General features: G+C 49.6%; 1 protein-coding gene across 1 annotated transcript in view; it reads left to right on the top strand.

Annotated features, from left to right (window-relative positions):
* The first annotated feature begins 4,221 nt into the window (after positions 1-4,221).
* Positions 4,222-16,181, top strand: part of C6H8orf82 (chromosome 6 C8orf82 homolog) — a 40,786-nt gene continuing 28,826 nt past the window's right edge. The window contains exons 1-2 of the mRNA XM_077271482.1: positions 4,222-4,449; positions 4,539-4,587. Of these exons, the coding sequence (XP_077127597.1) occupies positions 4,303-4,449; positions 4,539-4,587 (196 nt within the window). The 5' untranslated portion in view covers positions 4,222-4,302. The remainder of the gene's footprint in view (positions 4,450-4,538; positions 4,588-16,181) is intronic.

Genomic DNA, 16,181 nt, shown 5'->3' with positions numbered 1-16,181 from the left:
TTAGACAATACAGACATATGGGTTTTCTTGGACATTTTCGTGTTGTTGCATTGTCAATATTTATTTTAGGTTGTTAATATATATATTAAACAAAAAAAAAAAAAAGGGGGATGATGTAATGTATCATTACAAGAATTAGATCTGTCTCTTTAAGAAAGTGAGGGCGGGAGTTGAGTTTAGTTTCAGTTCTAGCCTGAGGAGATGTTATGCTGTGTGCTGGAGGAAAAGAGGAGAAGAATAAATTACAGTTAAAGCTTACTCTCTCTTAAATTCCTTACACCGTGTGGATCAGGTATCAACCACTGAGGACTCTCAATTCTAAATATGTTTCTATCCACTGGCGAACACAGTACCAAGATACTTATCTTTCCTCCTTATAAAGGAAGGACTCCGTGCCGATGTCACAGTCTCCTGAAGATTTCCTGTACGATGTCTGGTCACGGTAAAGGAGGGAAAGGTCTCGGGACGGGCGGCGGCGGCGCAGGAAGGTGATAACATCCAGGGCATCACCAAGCTGCCATCCTCCAAGTGCATCTCCGGCCTCATCTATGAGGAGACTCGCGGCGTCCTGAAAGTCTTCCTGGAGAACGTGACACCGTCACCTACACCGAGCACACCAAGAGGAAGACGTCACCGCCATGGACGTGGTGTCCGGGCCGCGCTCTCTACGGCTTCGGAGGTTAATGCTTCTCCGCGCCGCCCACAGTCCTGGGGAAGGGCCACAATTCCTGCCGCGGGGCCGGGTGACATCCTGACTGTAGGCGGCGTCCTGGCCTCCCGGTGACCAGTGTGGTCGGAGCCCGAGGACTCGGTCAGTTCCTGTGATCTCCGCGGTGTAGTGAGAGCGGCAGCGGAACAGACCCCAGCGTTACACTGAGGGCGGAGGACTCAGCTGGTGACTGGAGCACGAAGTCTACAGCGATCGTCCTGCCAGCCAAAGCCGCGGTCTGTCCAGGACCTCCGCTCCTCCCGCACAGTGCGGACCAGAGAGGGAACCGGCGGGCGATGACGCGTCGGGGTCGGGGATGTGACGTCACGGTCATCTCCTCCTCTCGGATTGGCCGCTCACAGAGCAGATAGTGATTTTGAAATTCCTGCTGATAAGATTTCTGTTATTTTTTGGTATGTTGGAATTCCGGCTTTTTTTAAATAGAAATATATTTTCCACAGTCGTCGCTCAGGTGTTTCCTGTACAGGGAGGGCCTGATTATACGGCCGGTTTCACACGTCAGTGGCTCCGGTACGTGTGGTGACAGTTTTCTCACATACCGGAGACACTGACTCACGTAGACACATTAAAATCAATGTGTCTCTGCACATGTCAGCATGTTTTCACGGACCATGTGTCCGTTTGAAAAACACGGAGACATGTCAGTGTTCGTGGGAGCGCATGGATCACACGGACCCATTAAAGTCAATGGGTCCGTGCAAACACGTACCGCACACGGATGCTGTCCATGTGCCGACTGAGAACCACACAGTGCAGGAGACAGCGCCAGAGTTAAGCGCTGTCCTCCCTGCGTGTGGTGCTGAAGCCGGAATTCATTCCTTCTCTCCAGCAGCGTTCGCTGGAGAGAAGGAATGAAAAATCATGTTTATTTTTTTTTGTGGTTAAAATAAAGTTCCCGGTTACCTCCCGCCTCCCACCCCCTGTGCGCCCGCCCGCTGGCATTAAAATACTCACCCAGCTCCCTCGATGCTTCCTCTCAGCGCCGCAACTTGTTCTGTATGAGCGGTCACGTGGTGCCGCTCATTACAGTGATGAATATGCGGCTCCATCTCCCATAGGGGTGGAGCCGCAGCACAGACTGTTCAGCATCGCGGTGTCCTCACATTGTTCGCTCCTGTGACCAGTGCCCCTCTGCTACTCGCTGTAGTCTTATGTGTTACTCTCTAATATGTGGCAGTTTTGTACATCGCTGCAGTTGTTCCCTCTTGGACAAAATTTATCTGCAAACGCTGGAACTGCGTCCTGATCAGGATTTGGTTGGAAATGTGAAATTCTGATTTCTGGGAAAGAGAGGAGAGAGTGAAGAGAGAGGAGAGGAGAAAGAAGAGAGGAGAGGAGAAAGAAGAGAGAGGGAAGAGAGGAGACGAGAGATGGGAGAGGAGAGAGAGGAAAGAGTGAAGAGAGAGAGGGAAGAGAGAGGAGAAAGAGGAGAGGGGAAAGAGGAGAGAGAGGAAAGAGGAGAAAGTGGAAAGAGAGAGGAGAGGGGAGAAGAGAGGGAAGAGAGAGGAGAGGAGAAAGAGGAGAGAGAGGAGAGGAGAAAGGAGAGAGAGGAGAGAGAGGGAAGAGAGAGGAGAAAGAGGAGAAGAGAGGAGAGAGAGGGAAGAGAGGAGAAAGAAGAGAGAGGAAAGAGAGGAGAAAGAGGAAAGAGAGAGGAGAGGGGAGAAGAGAGGAGAGAGAGGGAAGAGAGAGGAGAAAGAGGAGAGGGGAGAGACAGGTGACAGTGAAGGGAAGCACTGGTCCTCGGCTCCTGCGCAGTGTGACCTCCACATGCAGATCGTGCGCAGCAGCCTGATTCGGGGCGTCTACATGGACAATCACAGGTTTTTGGACGCGCTGCCACGGATCACAATTTCTGCAGATTTTTTTAACACCCAAAATTTGCAACAAGCTGCATTGTGGGAGCAGATGAGAAATGCTGATGAAAGCGCAGCTCTAGGTGCCCTATGTGAACTGTAGGGATGGGATCTGGATGCCTCAGGACTGCTGCACATCGCACCGCACCAAAGCGCTAGTGTGAACGCAGCCAGGAGCCCCATCCCCATCAGCAGCTATAAGGCTACGTTCACATTTGCGTTGTGCGCCGCAGCGCACAACGCAAACAAAAATGCGGCAAAACGCACGCTAAAACGCTGCGTTTTGCGCCGCATGCGTCCTTTTTGGCCGAAAGTTGGACGCAAAAAAAATGCAACTTGAAGCGTTTCTTGCGTCCAACGCTTGCGGCCATGCGGCGCAAAACGCAGCACAACGCATGTCCATGCGTCCCCATGTTAAATATAGGGGCGCATGACGCATGCGGCGACGCTGCGGCGCTGACCGCAAATGTGAACGTAGCCTAACACGGGGCACCGCCCCCCTCTGAGTGACCGCACCGCCCCGCTCTGTGTGACCGCCCCGCCCCGCTCTGTGTGACCGCACCGCCCCGCTCTGTGTGACCGCCCCGCCCCGCTCTGTGTGACCGCACCGCCCCGCTCTGTGTGACCGCACCGCCCCGCTCTGTGTGACCGCACCGCCCCGCTCTGTGTGACCGCCCCGCCCCGTGTGACCGCCCCGCTCTGTGTGACCGCACCGCCCCGCTCTGTGTGACCGCCCCGCTCTGTGTGACCGCACCGCCCCGCTCTGTGTGACCGCCCCGCTCTGTGACCGCCCCGCTCTGTGTGACCGCACCGCCCCGCTCTGTGTGACCGCCCCGCTCTGTGTGACCGCCCCGCTCTGTGACCGCCCCGCTCTGTGTGACCGCCCCGCTCTGTGTGACCGCACCGCCCCGCTCTGTGTGACCGCCCCGCTCTGTGTGACCGCACCGCCCCGCTCTGTGTGACCGCCCCGCTCTGTGACCGCCCCGCTCTGTGTGACCGCCCCGCTCTGTGACCGCCCCGCTCTGTGTGACCGCCCCGCTCTGTGACCGCCCCGCTCTGTGTGACCGCCCCGCTCTGTGACCGCCCCGCTCTGTGTGACCGCACCGCCCCGCCCCGCTCTGTGTGACCGCCCCGCTCTGTGACCGCCCCGCTCTGTGTGACCGCACCGCCCCGCTCTGTGTGACCGCCCCGCTCTGTGTGACCGCCCCGCTCTGTGACCGCCCCGCTCTGTGTGACCGCCCCGCTCTGTGTGACCGCACCGCCCCGCTCTGTGTGACCGCCCCGCTCTGTGTGACCGCACCGCCCCGCTCTGTGTGACCGCCCCGCTCTGTGACCGCCCCGCTCTGTGTGACCGCCCCGCTCTGTGTGACCGCCCCGCTCTGTGTGACCGCCCCGCTCTGTGACCGCCCCGCTCTGTGTGACCGCCCCGCTCTGTGACCGCCCCGCTCTGTGTGACCGCACCGCCCCGCCCCGCTCTGTGTGTGACCGCCCCGCTCTGTGACCGCCCCACTCTGTGTGACCGCACCGCCCCGCTCCTTCCATCCACAGCAGGGAGCCGCCCCCAGACACGGCCACGCCCCTGACACGCCCACTGCACACCGGTGAGGCGTCCGGCACTTCCGGCTCTCGTACGCGGCTCCTTTCTTCAGTTCCCGTGTTTCCGGCGGTGCCCGGAAGTGGCTGCACCTGTTTCCATAGTGACCCGCGGCCGTCCTAGCCATGTCCTCCTGTCATGCAGTGCGGCTCCGGCTCTGCCGCCTGTCCCCGGCCCTCAGGGGCCCCCGCAGGAGCCTTCATTATGTCCAGGGCCAGAGCCCCGACCCCCAGACCAGGGAGTACTTCTACTACATCGACCACCAGGGCCAGGTGCGGGGGCGCAGGGCGGCGGGGGCCCTGGGCTGTAGGGCCCACTGCTGTGATCGGCTGCAGCGTCATTTCTCCTCTTTATTTTCCAGCTCTTCTTGGATGACGCCAAAGTGAAGAATTTCATCACCTGTTTTAAAGGTACAAGATGTAAATGTGTCCCGGGCAGCGCCGCCTGGTGGAGGAGGCGGGAATCACCGGCCAGTAGCGGACTGAGCGCTGTACAAGGGGGCAGAGTAATAATAGTGACCGAGGGGGGAGGGAGGTCGGGGAGAGGGCGGACAGTGTGCAGGGGGAGGGGAGAGGGCGGACAGTGTGCAGGGGGAGGGGAGAGGGCGGACGGTGTGCAGGGGGAGGGGAGAGGGCGGACGGTGTGCAGGGGGAGGGGAGAGGGCGGACAGTGTGCAGGGGGGGGGAGAGGGCGTGCAGGGGGAGGGGAGAGGGCGGACAGTGTGCAGGGGGAGGGGAGAGGGCGGACAGTGTGCAGGGGGGGGGAGAGGGCGGACAGTGTGCAGGGGGAGGGGAGAGGGCGGACAGTGTGCAGGGGGAGGGGAGAGGGCGGACAGTGTGCAGGGGGAGGGGAGAGGGCGGACGGTGTGCAGGGGGAGGGGAGAGGGCGGACGGTGTGCAGGGGGGGGGAGAGGGCGGACAGTGTGCAGGGGGAGGGGAGAGGGCGGACAGTGTGCAGGGGGGGGGAGAGGGCGGACAGTGTGCAGGGGGAGGGGAGAGGGCGGACAGTGTGCAGGGGGAGGGGAGAGGGCGGACAGTGTGCAGGGGGAGGGGAGAGGGCGGACAGTGTGCAGGGGGAGGGGAGAGGGCGGACAGTGTGCAGGGGGAGGGGAGAGGGCGGACAGTGTGCAGGGGGAGGGGAGAGGGCGGACAGTGTGCAGGGGGAGGGGAGAGGGCGGACAGTGTGCAGGGGGAGGGGAGAGGGCGGACAGTGTGCAGGGGGAGGGGAGTGGGTGGACAGTGTGCAGGGGGGGGGGGGGGAATGGAATCACCGGCCAGTAGGACTACAGCGGACTGCGCTGTACAGGGGAGCACACTAAGGCCGGCCTCACACTGGCGAGTTTTATGGACGTATGAGAGGTGCAGAAAATACGGATTGTACACGGCCCAATGATTCTCTATGTCCCAGCTCCTATCAGCCGTATTTTACTGATCAGTATTATACGGCTTTCTATGGCCGTACAAAATCGCAGCATGCTGCGTTTGTCAGCGTATTGCGCAAATAATACGCCAATCAAAGTCTATGGGGGCGAGAAAAATACGGATTCCACACGGACCAGCAGTGTGACTTGCGAGAAATACACAGCGGTGTTAGTGAAAAGTCGGTAATTCAATTGCCGGCTTTTCATTTCTCCTGCACAAACCCGACAGGATATGAGACATGATTACATACAGTAAACCATCTCATATCCCTTTTTTTTTTTTGCATATTCCTCACTACTAATGTTAGTAGTGTGTATGTGCAAAATGTGGGCGCTGTAGCTGCTAAAATAAAGGGTTAAATGGCGGAAAAAATTGGCGTGGGCTCCCGTGCAATTTTCTCCGCCAGAGTGGTAAAGCCAGTGACTGAGGGCAGATATTAATAGCCAGGAGAGGGTCCATGGTTATTGGCCCCCCCGTGGCTAAAAACATCTGCCCCCAGCCACCCCAGAAAAGGCACATCTGGAAGATGCGCCTGTTCTGGCACTTGGCCACTCTCTTCCCACTCCCTGTAGCGGTGGGATATGGGGTAATGAAGGGTTAATGTCACCTTGCTATTGTAAGGTGACATTAAGCCAGATTAATAATGGAGAGGCGTCAATTATGACACCTATCCATTAATAATCCAATTGTTTGAAAGGGTTAATAAAACACACACACGTTATTAAAAAATAATCATCCAAAAAAGCAACAAAGAAGCAGTGTAGCCATAAAATAACAAGATTTTATTATAACATATATAGATACAAAAAATGCTAAAAAAGTTGTATGATAACAGTATGGGGGTAGAAACTATGCAAAAAAGTTGCTTTTTTGGATGATTATATTGTTTTGGAGCATTGCCACTAAACTAGGCAGGTACTTCTCTTCTTTTGATACATTATTAAAAAGTACTTAAATGAACTAAAGACACGGTGTTGTAATATTTTATTATACTCTCAATCCACGTGAAGACCCTCGTCCTGTAAAAAAGGTATAAAAAATCAATATCCCATACCTTCCGTCGTTCTGTCAGTCCCACGATGTAAATCCATCTGAAGGGGTTAAATCATTTTACAGCCAGGAGCTCTGCTAAAGCACTCGCTCGTGGCTGTAAAACCCCGGTGACTGAATGGAAAAATTCCCAGGCTTGAGTTCATATGAGGACATCCAGCAGGGGGCGCATCACCGCAACTCAAGGTAACTTCAGGTCACCCTGATTTCCATTCAGTACCCGGGTTTTTTACAGGCAGAAGCGGCTGCATTAACAGGATTCTGCTTGTAAAATTAGTTAACTTTCAGATGGATTTACAACATGGGACAGAACGACGGATGGTATGGGATATTGTTGATTTTTTTATTTTTCCTTTTTTACAGAACGAGGGTCTTCAGCTGGATTAAGAGTCTAATAAAATATTACATCACCCTGTGTCTTTATTTCATTAAAATACTTTGTAATAATGTGTGTGTGTTTTATTAACCCTTTCCTACAATTGGATTAATAATGGATAGGTGACATAATTGACGCCTCTCCATTATTAATCTGGCTTAATGTCACCTTACAATAGCAAGGTGGCATTAACCCTTCATTACCCCATATCCCACCGCTACAGGGAGTGGGAAGAGAGTGGCCAAGTGCCAGAATAGGCGCATCTTCCAGATGTGCCTTTTCTGGGGTGGCTGGGGGCAGATGTTTGTAGCCAGGGGGGGCCAATAACCATGGACCCTCTCCTGGCTATTAATATCTGCCCTCAGTCACTGGCTTTACCACTCTGGCGGAGAAAATTGCGCGGGAGCCCACGTCAATTTTTTCCGCCATTTAACCCTTTATTTCAGCAGTTACAGCGCCCAAATTTTGCACATACACACTACTAACATTAGTAGTGTGGAATATGCAAAAAAAATGGGGATATGAGATGGTTTACTGTATGTAATCATGTCTCATATCCTGTCGGGTTTGTGAAGGAGAAATGAAAAGCCGGCAACTGAATTACCGGCTGTTCACAGATATCGCGCTGAATGAAATATAAATACACAGGGTGGATTGATTTAAATCACGCCGATTTAAATCATGATTTAAATCACGATTTAAATCAAAAGATTTTTTTCTATTTAAATCGGATCGATTTAAATCATGATTTAAATCACTGATTTAAATCAAAAGGTTTTTTTTAATATAAATCACGATTAAAATGAGAAGTGAGAGCAGTGCGCATGTGCGCCCATAGTTACACGGACGAAACTAGGGGCAACGATCTAACGCCAGGGTGAGGGGGGGACCCCAAAGTAAGTAAAAATCTTTTTTGTTTTACTATATGGCAATAGGTAGGTGTTTAAAAGCAGCATGTCTTAATTGTATAAACTATTAATAGCCTCCACATTTTGTTCATACTGCCCCTTTAATTCCACACTTCTAGCTTGGTTTCACTTTTGGTTTAGTTTCTTTTTCCATTCAGTTGACATGCCCAAACTTGTTGGATAGTCAGCATCCTACAGAAACCTCTGGAAGAGCATGGCATTGTGAATGTTACACATATACAGCCTTTATTCTACTGAGTTAAACAACTCAGCTTTATCTCATGATGGAAGAACCTTTGGATGGTAAAATATTTTCCTCAAAAAGCAGTTTATTGAAAAAAATCCGATTTAAATCAAAAAAATCCGATTTAAATCAAAAAAATCCGATTTAAATCAAAAAAATCCGATTTAAATCAAAAAAATCCGATTTTTTTGATTTTTTAAAAAAAACATTGATTTTTATCCACCCTGTAAATACAGTGTGTGTGTGTGTGTGTGTGTGTGTGTGTGTGTGTGTATGTGTATATATATATATATATATATATACATACATACATACATACATACATACATACATACATACATACATACATACATACATACGAGCACATACATCCATTAGATGTCGGTTTTGCAAGCCTGTGAGAAAATATCACAGTATGGATGCCATACGGAGGATGACATGCGCAAAATACACTGCCACACCCTGCCTACGGATGACATACGGATCACTATTTTTGGAACATTTCTGCGTATTACGGCCGTAAAATACGGACCGTATTTTCATACGCTGAGTGTGACCGAGGGGGAGGGGGCGGACAGGGGGAGGGGGCGGACAGTGTGCAGGGGGAGGGGCAGGAGGTCGGGGGGGTGCCGTCAGGGGGGGCGGCAGGAGGTCGGGGAGGGAGAAGGAGGCGGCTCTAGTGGCGGTTATTGTGGTGAGCAGGCGGCTCTGGTGGCGGGCTGTGGATGGAGAGGACTCAGGGTCCCATTACTGAGCCTTGAGGGTCTCCACACAGAAGATGAGCAGGCAGTATGGGAGACACTGAATGTGCGGACACTGCAGTAAGATGAGATCCTGGATGTGATGTGTTACTCTGTGATGTCCTTATTCTCCACACACGTCCCCACTGTAATGTAAAGTGCTGCCGAGGATACAGAGCTGGAGAAAGAACATTATTATTATCATTATTATAGTAATCATGCAGACAAGCAGCCTGTGCAGTATCAGGCTTCAGCCACCAGGGGGCACCTGGAATAACCTATGATCAGCGCCTAGAATGAGGAAGGGGTGACATGCAGTGCAGAGGTGACAGTGGGGAAGGGATGACATGCAGTGCAGAGGTGACAGCGGGGAAGGGATGACATGCAGTGCAGAGGTGACAGCAGGGAAGGGATGACATCCAGTGCAGAGGTGACAGCGGGGAAGGGATGACATGCACTGCAGAGGTGACAGCGGGGAAGGGATGACATGCAGTGCAGAGGTGACAGCGAGGAAGGGATGACACGCAGTGCAGAGGTGACCGGGGAAGGGATGACACGCAGTGCAGAGGTGACAGCGGGGAAGGGATGACATGCAGTGCAGAGGTGACAGCGGGGAAGGGATGACACGCAGTGCAGAGGTGACAGCGGGGAAGGGATGACACGCAGTGCAGAGGTGACAGCGGGGAAGGGATGACACGCAGAGCAGAGGTGACAGCGGGGAAGGGATGACATGCAGTGCAGAGGTGACAGCGAGGAAGGGATGACACGCAGTGCAGAGGTGACCGGGGAAGGGATGACATGCAGTGCAGAGGTGACAGCGGGGAAGGGATGACATGCACTGCAGAGGTGACAGCGGGGAAGGGATGACACGCAGAGCAGAGGTGACAGCGGGGAAGGGATGACAAGCAGTGTAGAGGTGACAGTGGGGAAGGGATGACATGCAGTGCAGAGGTGACAGCGGGGAAGGGATGACACGCAGTGCAGAGGTGACAGTTTGGAAAGGATGACATGAAGTGGAGAGGTGACAGAGGAAGGGATGACATGCAGTGCAGAGGTGACAGCGAGTAAGGGATGACATGCAGTGGAGGTGATATAAGGGATGACATACAGTGCAGCGGTGACAGCGGGGAAGGGATGACATGCAGTGCAGAGGTGACAGCTGGGAAGGGATGACATGCAGGACTGTGGTTCTAGAAGGTTTAGTGTCAGGAATATGATATATTGGATCGTCTATGATCACGCACACTGAGCTCTGCTACGTCCATTAAAGCTGAGCACAGACACACGCTGCGGGCTTTCCGCCTCCCCCCCCCCCCCCCCAACTGTTGCTCCCTGCTGACAATACAGCTGTAACTTGAAACTCCAGTGTGGGACTCTGTCCCCCCTCCCTCTTCAATACAGAAGTGAGCAAAAAACCTATGTAGCTATATGACAACCTCCTGCCGGGATCTTCAAAATGCTCACATCCTCGTAGAAGACAACACTGTGATAGAGCTTCAGCTCTTCCAGCTTCCACTGAGAAATGCTGCATTCATCATGTACTGTACATTGAGAACAGGATGATAAGGTATCACAAATCCCCAAGACTGGCCACATACAAGTACACAACTCCCTGTACATACCTTACATTACTGATCCTGAGTTACATCCTGTATTATACCCCAGAGCTGCACTCACTATTCTGCTGGTGCAGTCACTGTGTACATACATTACATTACTGATCCTGAGTTACATCCTGTATTATACTCCAGAGCTGCACTCACTATTCTGCTGGTGCAGTCACTGTGTACATACATTACTGATCCTCAGTTACCTCCTGTATTATACCCCAGAGCTGCACTCACTATTCTGCTGGTGCAGTCACTGTGTACATACATTACATTACTGATCCTGAGTTACATCCTGTATTATACCCCAGAGCTGCACTTACTATTCTGCTGGTGCAGTCACTGTGTACATACATTACATTACTGATCCTGAGTTACATCCTGTATTATACTCCAGAGCTGCGCTCACTATTCTGCTGGTGCAGTCACTGTGTACATACATTACATTACTGATCCTGAGTTACATCCTGTATTATACTCCAGAGCTGCACTCACTATTCTGCTGGTGCAGTCACTGTGTACATACATTACATTACTGATCCTGAGTTACCTCCTGTATTATACCACAGAGCTGCACTCACTATTCTGCTGGTGCAGTCACTGTGTACATACATTACATTACTGATCCTGAGTTACATCCTGTATTATACTCCAGAGCTGTGCTCACTATTCTGCTGGTGCAGTCACTGTGTACATACATTACTGGTCCTGAGTTACATCCTGTATTATACCCCAGAGCTGCACTCACTATTCTGCTGGTGCAGTCACTGTGTACATACATTACATTACTGATCCTGAGTTACATCCTGTATTATACTCCAGAGCTGCACTCACTATTCTGCTGGTGCAGTCACTGTGTACATACATTACATTACTGATCCTGAGTTACATCCTGTATTATACTCCAGAGCTGCACTCACTATTCTGCTGGTGCAGTCACTGTGTACATACATTACTGGTCCTGAGTTACATTCTGTATTATACCCCAGAGCTGCACTCACTATTCTGCTGGTGCAGTCACTGTGTACATACATTACTGATCCTGAGTTACATCCTGTATTATACCCCAGAGCTGCACTCACTATTCTGCTGGTGCAGTCACTGTGTACATACATTACATTACTGATCCTGAGTTACATCCTGTATTATACCCCAGAGCTGCACTCACTATTCTGCTGGTGCAGTCACTGTGCACATACATTACATTACTGATCCTGAGTTACCTCCTGTATTATACTCCACAGCTGCACTCACTATTCTGCTGGTGCAGTCACTGTGTACATACATTACATTACTGATCCTGAGGTACATCCTGTATTATACTCCAGAGCTGCACTCACTATTCTGCTGGTGCAGTCACTGTGTACATACATTACTGGTCCTGAGTTACATTCTGTATTATAGTCCAGAGCTTCACTCACTATTCTGCTGGTGCAGTCACTGTGTACATACATTACATTACTGATCCTGAGTTACCTCCTGTATTATACCCCAGAGCTGCACTCACTATTCTGCTGGTGCAGTCACTGTGTACATACATTACTGATCCTGAGTTACATCCTGTATTATACCCCAGAGCTGCACTCACTATTCTGCTGGTGCAGTCACTGTGTACATACATTACATTACTGATCCTGAGTTACATCCTGTATTATACCCCAGAGCTGCACTCACTATTCTGCTGGCGCAGTCACTGTGTACATACATTACATTACTGATCCTGAGTTACATTCTGTATTATAGTCCAGAGCTTCACTCACTATTCTGCTGGTGCAGTCACTGTGTACATACATTACATTACTGATCCTGAGTTACCTCCTGTATTATACTCCAGAGCTGCACTCACTATTCTGCTGATGCAGTCACTGTGTACATACATTACATTACTGATCCTGAGTTACATCCTGTATTATACTCCAGAGCTGCACTCACTATTCTGCTGGTGCAGTCACTGTGTACATACATTACATTACTGATCCTGAGTTACATCCTGTATTATACCCCAGAGCTGCACTCACTATTCTGCTGGTGCAGTCACTGTGTACATACATTACATTACTGATCCTGAGTTACCTCCTGTATTATACCCCAGAGCTGCACTCACTATTCTGCTGGTGCAGTCACTGTGTACATACATTACATTACTGATCCTGAGTTACCTCCTGTATTATACTCCAGAGCTGCACTCACTATTCTGCTGGTGCAGTCACTGTGTACATACATTACATTACTGATCCTGAGTTACATCCTGTATTATACTCCAGAGCTGCCCTCACTATTCTGCTGGTGCAGTCACTGTGTACATACATTACATTACTGATCCTGAGTTACCTCCTGTATTATACCCCAGAGCTGCACTCACTATTCTGCTGGTGCAGTCACTGTGTACATACATTACATTACTGATCCTGAGTTACATCCTGTATTATACCCCAGAGCTGCCCTCACTATTCTGCTGGTGCAGTCACTGTGTACATACATTACTGATCCTGAGTTACCTCCTGTATTATACCCCAGAGCTGCACTCACTATTCTGCTGGTGCAGTCACTGTGTACATACATTACATTACTGATCCTGAGTTACATCCTGTATTATACTCCAGAGCTGCCCTCACTATGCTGCTGGTGCAGTCACTGTGTACATACATTACATTACTCATCCTGAGTTACATCCTGTATTATACCCCAGAGCTGCACTCACTATTCTGCTGGTGCAGTCACTGTGTACATACATTACTGATCCTGAGTTACATCCTGTATTATACTCCAGAGCTGCACTCACTATTCTGCTGGTGCAGTCACTGTGTACATACATTACATTACTGATCCTGAGTTACATCCTGTATTATACCCCAGAGCTGCACTCACTATTCTGCTGGTGCAGTCACTGTGTACATACATTACATTACTGATCCTGAGTTACCTCCTGTATTATACTCCACAGCTGCACTCACTATTCTGCTGGTGCAGTCACTATATACATACATTACATTACTGATCCTGAGTTACATCCTGTATTATACCCCAGAGCTGCACTCACTATTCTGCTGGTGCAGTCACTGTGTACATACATTACTGATCCTGAGTTACATCCTGTATTATACCCCAGAGCTGCACTCACTATTCTGCTGGTACAGTCACTGTGTACATACATTACATTACTGATCCTGAGTTACATCCTGTATTATACCCCAGAGCTGCACTCACTATTCTGCTGGTGCAGTCACTGTGTACATACATTACTGATCCTGAGTTACATCCTGTATTATACCCCAGAGCTGCACTCACTATTCTGCTGGTACAGTCACTGTGTACATACATTACATTACTGATCCTGAGTTACATCCTGTATTATACCCCAGAGCTGCACTCACTATTCTGCTGGTGCAGTCACTGTGTACATACATTACTGATCCTGAGTTACATCCTGTATTATACTCCACAGCTGCACTCACTATTCTGCTGGTGCAGTCACTGTGTACATACATTACATTACTGATCCTGAGTTACATCCTGTATTATACCCCAGAGCTGCACTCACTATTCTGCTGGTGCAGTCACTGTGTACATACATTACATTACTGATCCTGAGTTACCTCCTGTATTATACTCCACAGCTGCACTCACTATTCTGCTGGTGCAGTCACTGTGTACATACATTACATTACTGATCCTGAGTTACCTCCTGTATTATACTCCACAGCTGCACTCACTATTCTGCTGGTGCAGTCACTGTGTACATACATTACATTACTGATCCTGAGTTACCTCCTGTATTATACTCCACAGCTGCACTCACTATTCTGCTGGTGCAGTCACTGTGCACATACATTACATTACTGATCCTGAGTTACCTCCTGTATTATACTCCACAGCTGCACTCACTATTCTGCTGGTGCAGTCACTGTGTACATACATTACATTACTGATCCTGAGTTACATCCTGTATTATACCCCAGAGCTGCACTCACTATTCTGCTGGTGCAGTCACTGTGTACATACATTACTGATCCTGAGTTACATCCTGTATTATACCCCAGAGCTGCACTCACTATTCTGCTGGTACAGTCACTGTGTACTTACATTACATTACTGATCCTGAGTTACATCCTGTATTATACTCCAGAGCTGCACTCACTATTCTGCTGGTGCAGTCACTGTGTACATACATTACATTACTGATCCTGAGTTACATCCTGTATTATACCCCAGAGCTGCACTCACTATTCTGCTGGTGCAGTCACTGTGTACATACATTACTGATCCTGAGTTACATCCTGTATTATACCCCAGAGCTGCACTCACTATTCTGCTGGTACAGTCACTGTGTACATACATTACATTACTGATCCTGAGTTACATCCTGTATTATACCCCAGAGCTGCACTCACTATTCTGCTGGTGCAGTCACTGTGTACATACATTACATTACTGATCCTGAGTTACATCCTGTATTATACCCCAGAGCTGCACTCACTATTCTGCTGGTGCAGTCACTGTGTACATACATTACTGATCCTGAGTTACATCCTGTATTATACCCCAGAGCTGCACTCACTATTCTGCTGGTGCAGTCACTGTGTACATACATTACTGATCCTGAGTTACATCCTGTATTATACCCCAGAGCTGCACTCACTATTCTGCTGGTGCAGTCACTGTGTACATACATTACATTACTGATCCTGAGTTACCTCCTGTATTATACCCAAGAGCTGCACTCACTATTCTGCTGGTGCAGTCACTGTGTACATACATTACTGATCCTGAGTTACATCCTGTATTATACTCCAGAGCTGCCCTCACTATTCTGCTGGTGCAGTCACTGTGTACATACATTACATTACTGATCCTGAGTTACATCCTGTATTATACTCCAGAGCTGCGCTCACTATTCTGCTGGTGCAGTCACTGTGTACATACATTACATTACTGATCCTGAGTTACATCCTGTATTATACTCCAGAGCTGCACTCACTATTCTGCTGGTGCAGTCACTGTGTACATACATTACATTACTGATCCTGAGTTACATCCTGTATTATACTCCAGAGCTGCACTCACTATTCTGCTGGTGCAGTCACTGTGTACATACATTACATTACTGATCCTGAGTTACATCCTGTATTATACTCCAGAGCTGCACTCACTATTCTGCTGGTGCAGTCATTGTGTACATACATTACATTACTGATCCTGACTTACCTCCTGTATTATACTCCAGAGCTGCCCTCACTATTCTGCTGGTGCAGTCACTGTGTACATACATTACTGATCCTGAGTTACATCCTGTATTATACCCCAGAGCTGCACTCACTATTCTGCTGGTGCAGTCACTGTGTACATACATTACATTACTGATCCTGAGTTACCTCCTGTATTGTACTCCAGAGCTGCACTCACTATTCTGCTGGTGCAATCACTGTGTACATGCATTACATTACTGATCCTGAGTTACCTCCTGTATTATACTCCAGAGCTGCACTCACTATTCTGCTGGTACAGTCACTGTGTACATACATTACATTACTGATCCTGAGTTACATCCTGTATTATACTCCAGAGCTGCCCTCACTATTCTGCTGCTGCAGTCACTGTGTACATACATTACTGATCCTGAGTTACATCCTGTATTATACTCCAGAGCTGCACTCACTA

The sequence above is a fragment of the Ranitomeya variabilis genome, chromosome 6 (genome assembly GCF_051348905.1).
Source record: "Ranitomeya variabilis isolate aRanVar5 chromosome 6, aRanVar5.hap1, whole genome shotgun sequence".
Lineage (NCBI taxonomy): Eukaryota > Metazoa > Chordata > Amphibia > Anura > Dendrobatidae > Ranitomeya > Ranitomeya variabilis.
Note: the sequence above shows the minus strand (reverse complement) of the source record. Positions and strands in the feature narration are given on the sequence as shown.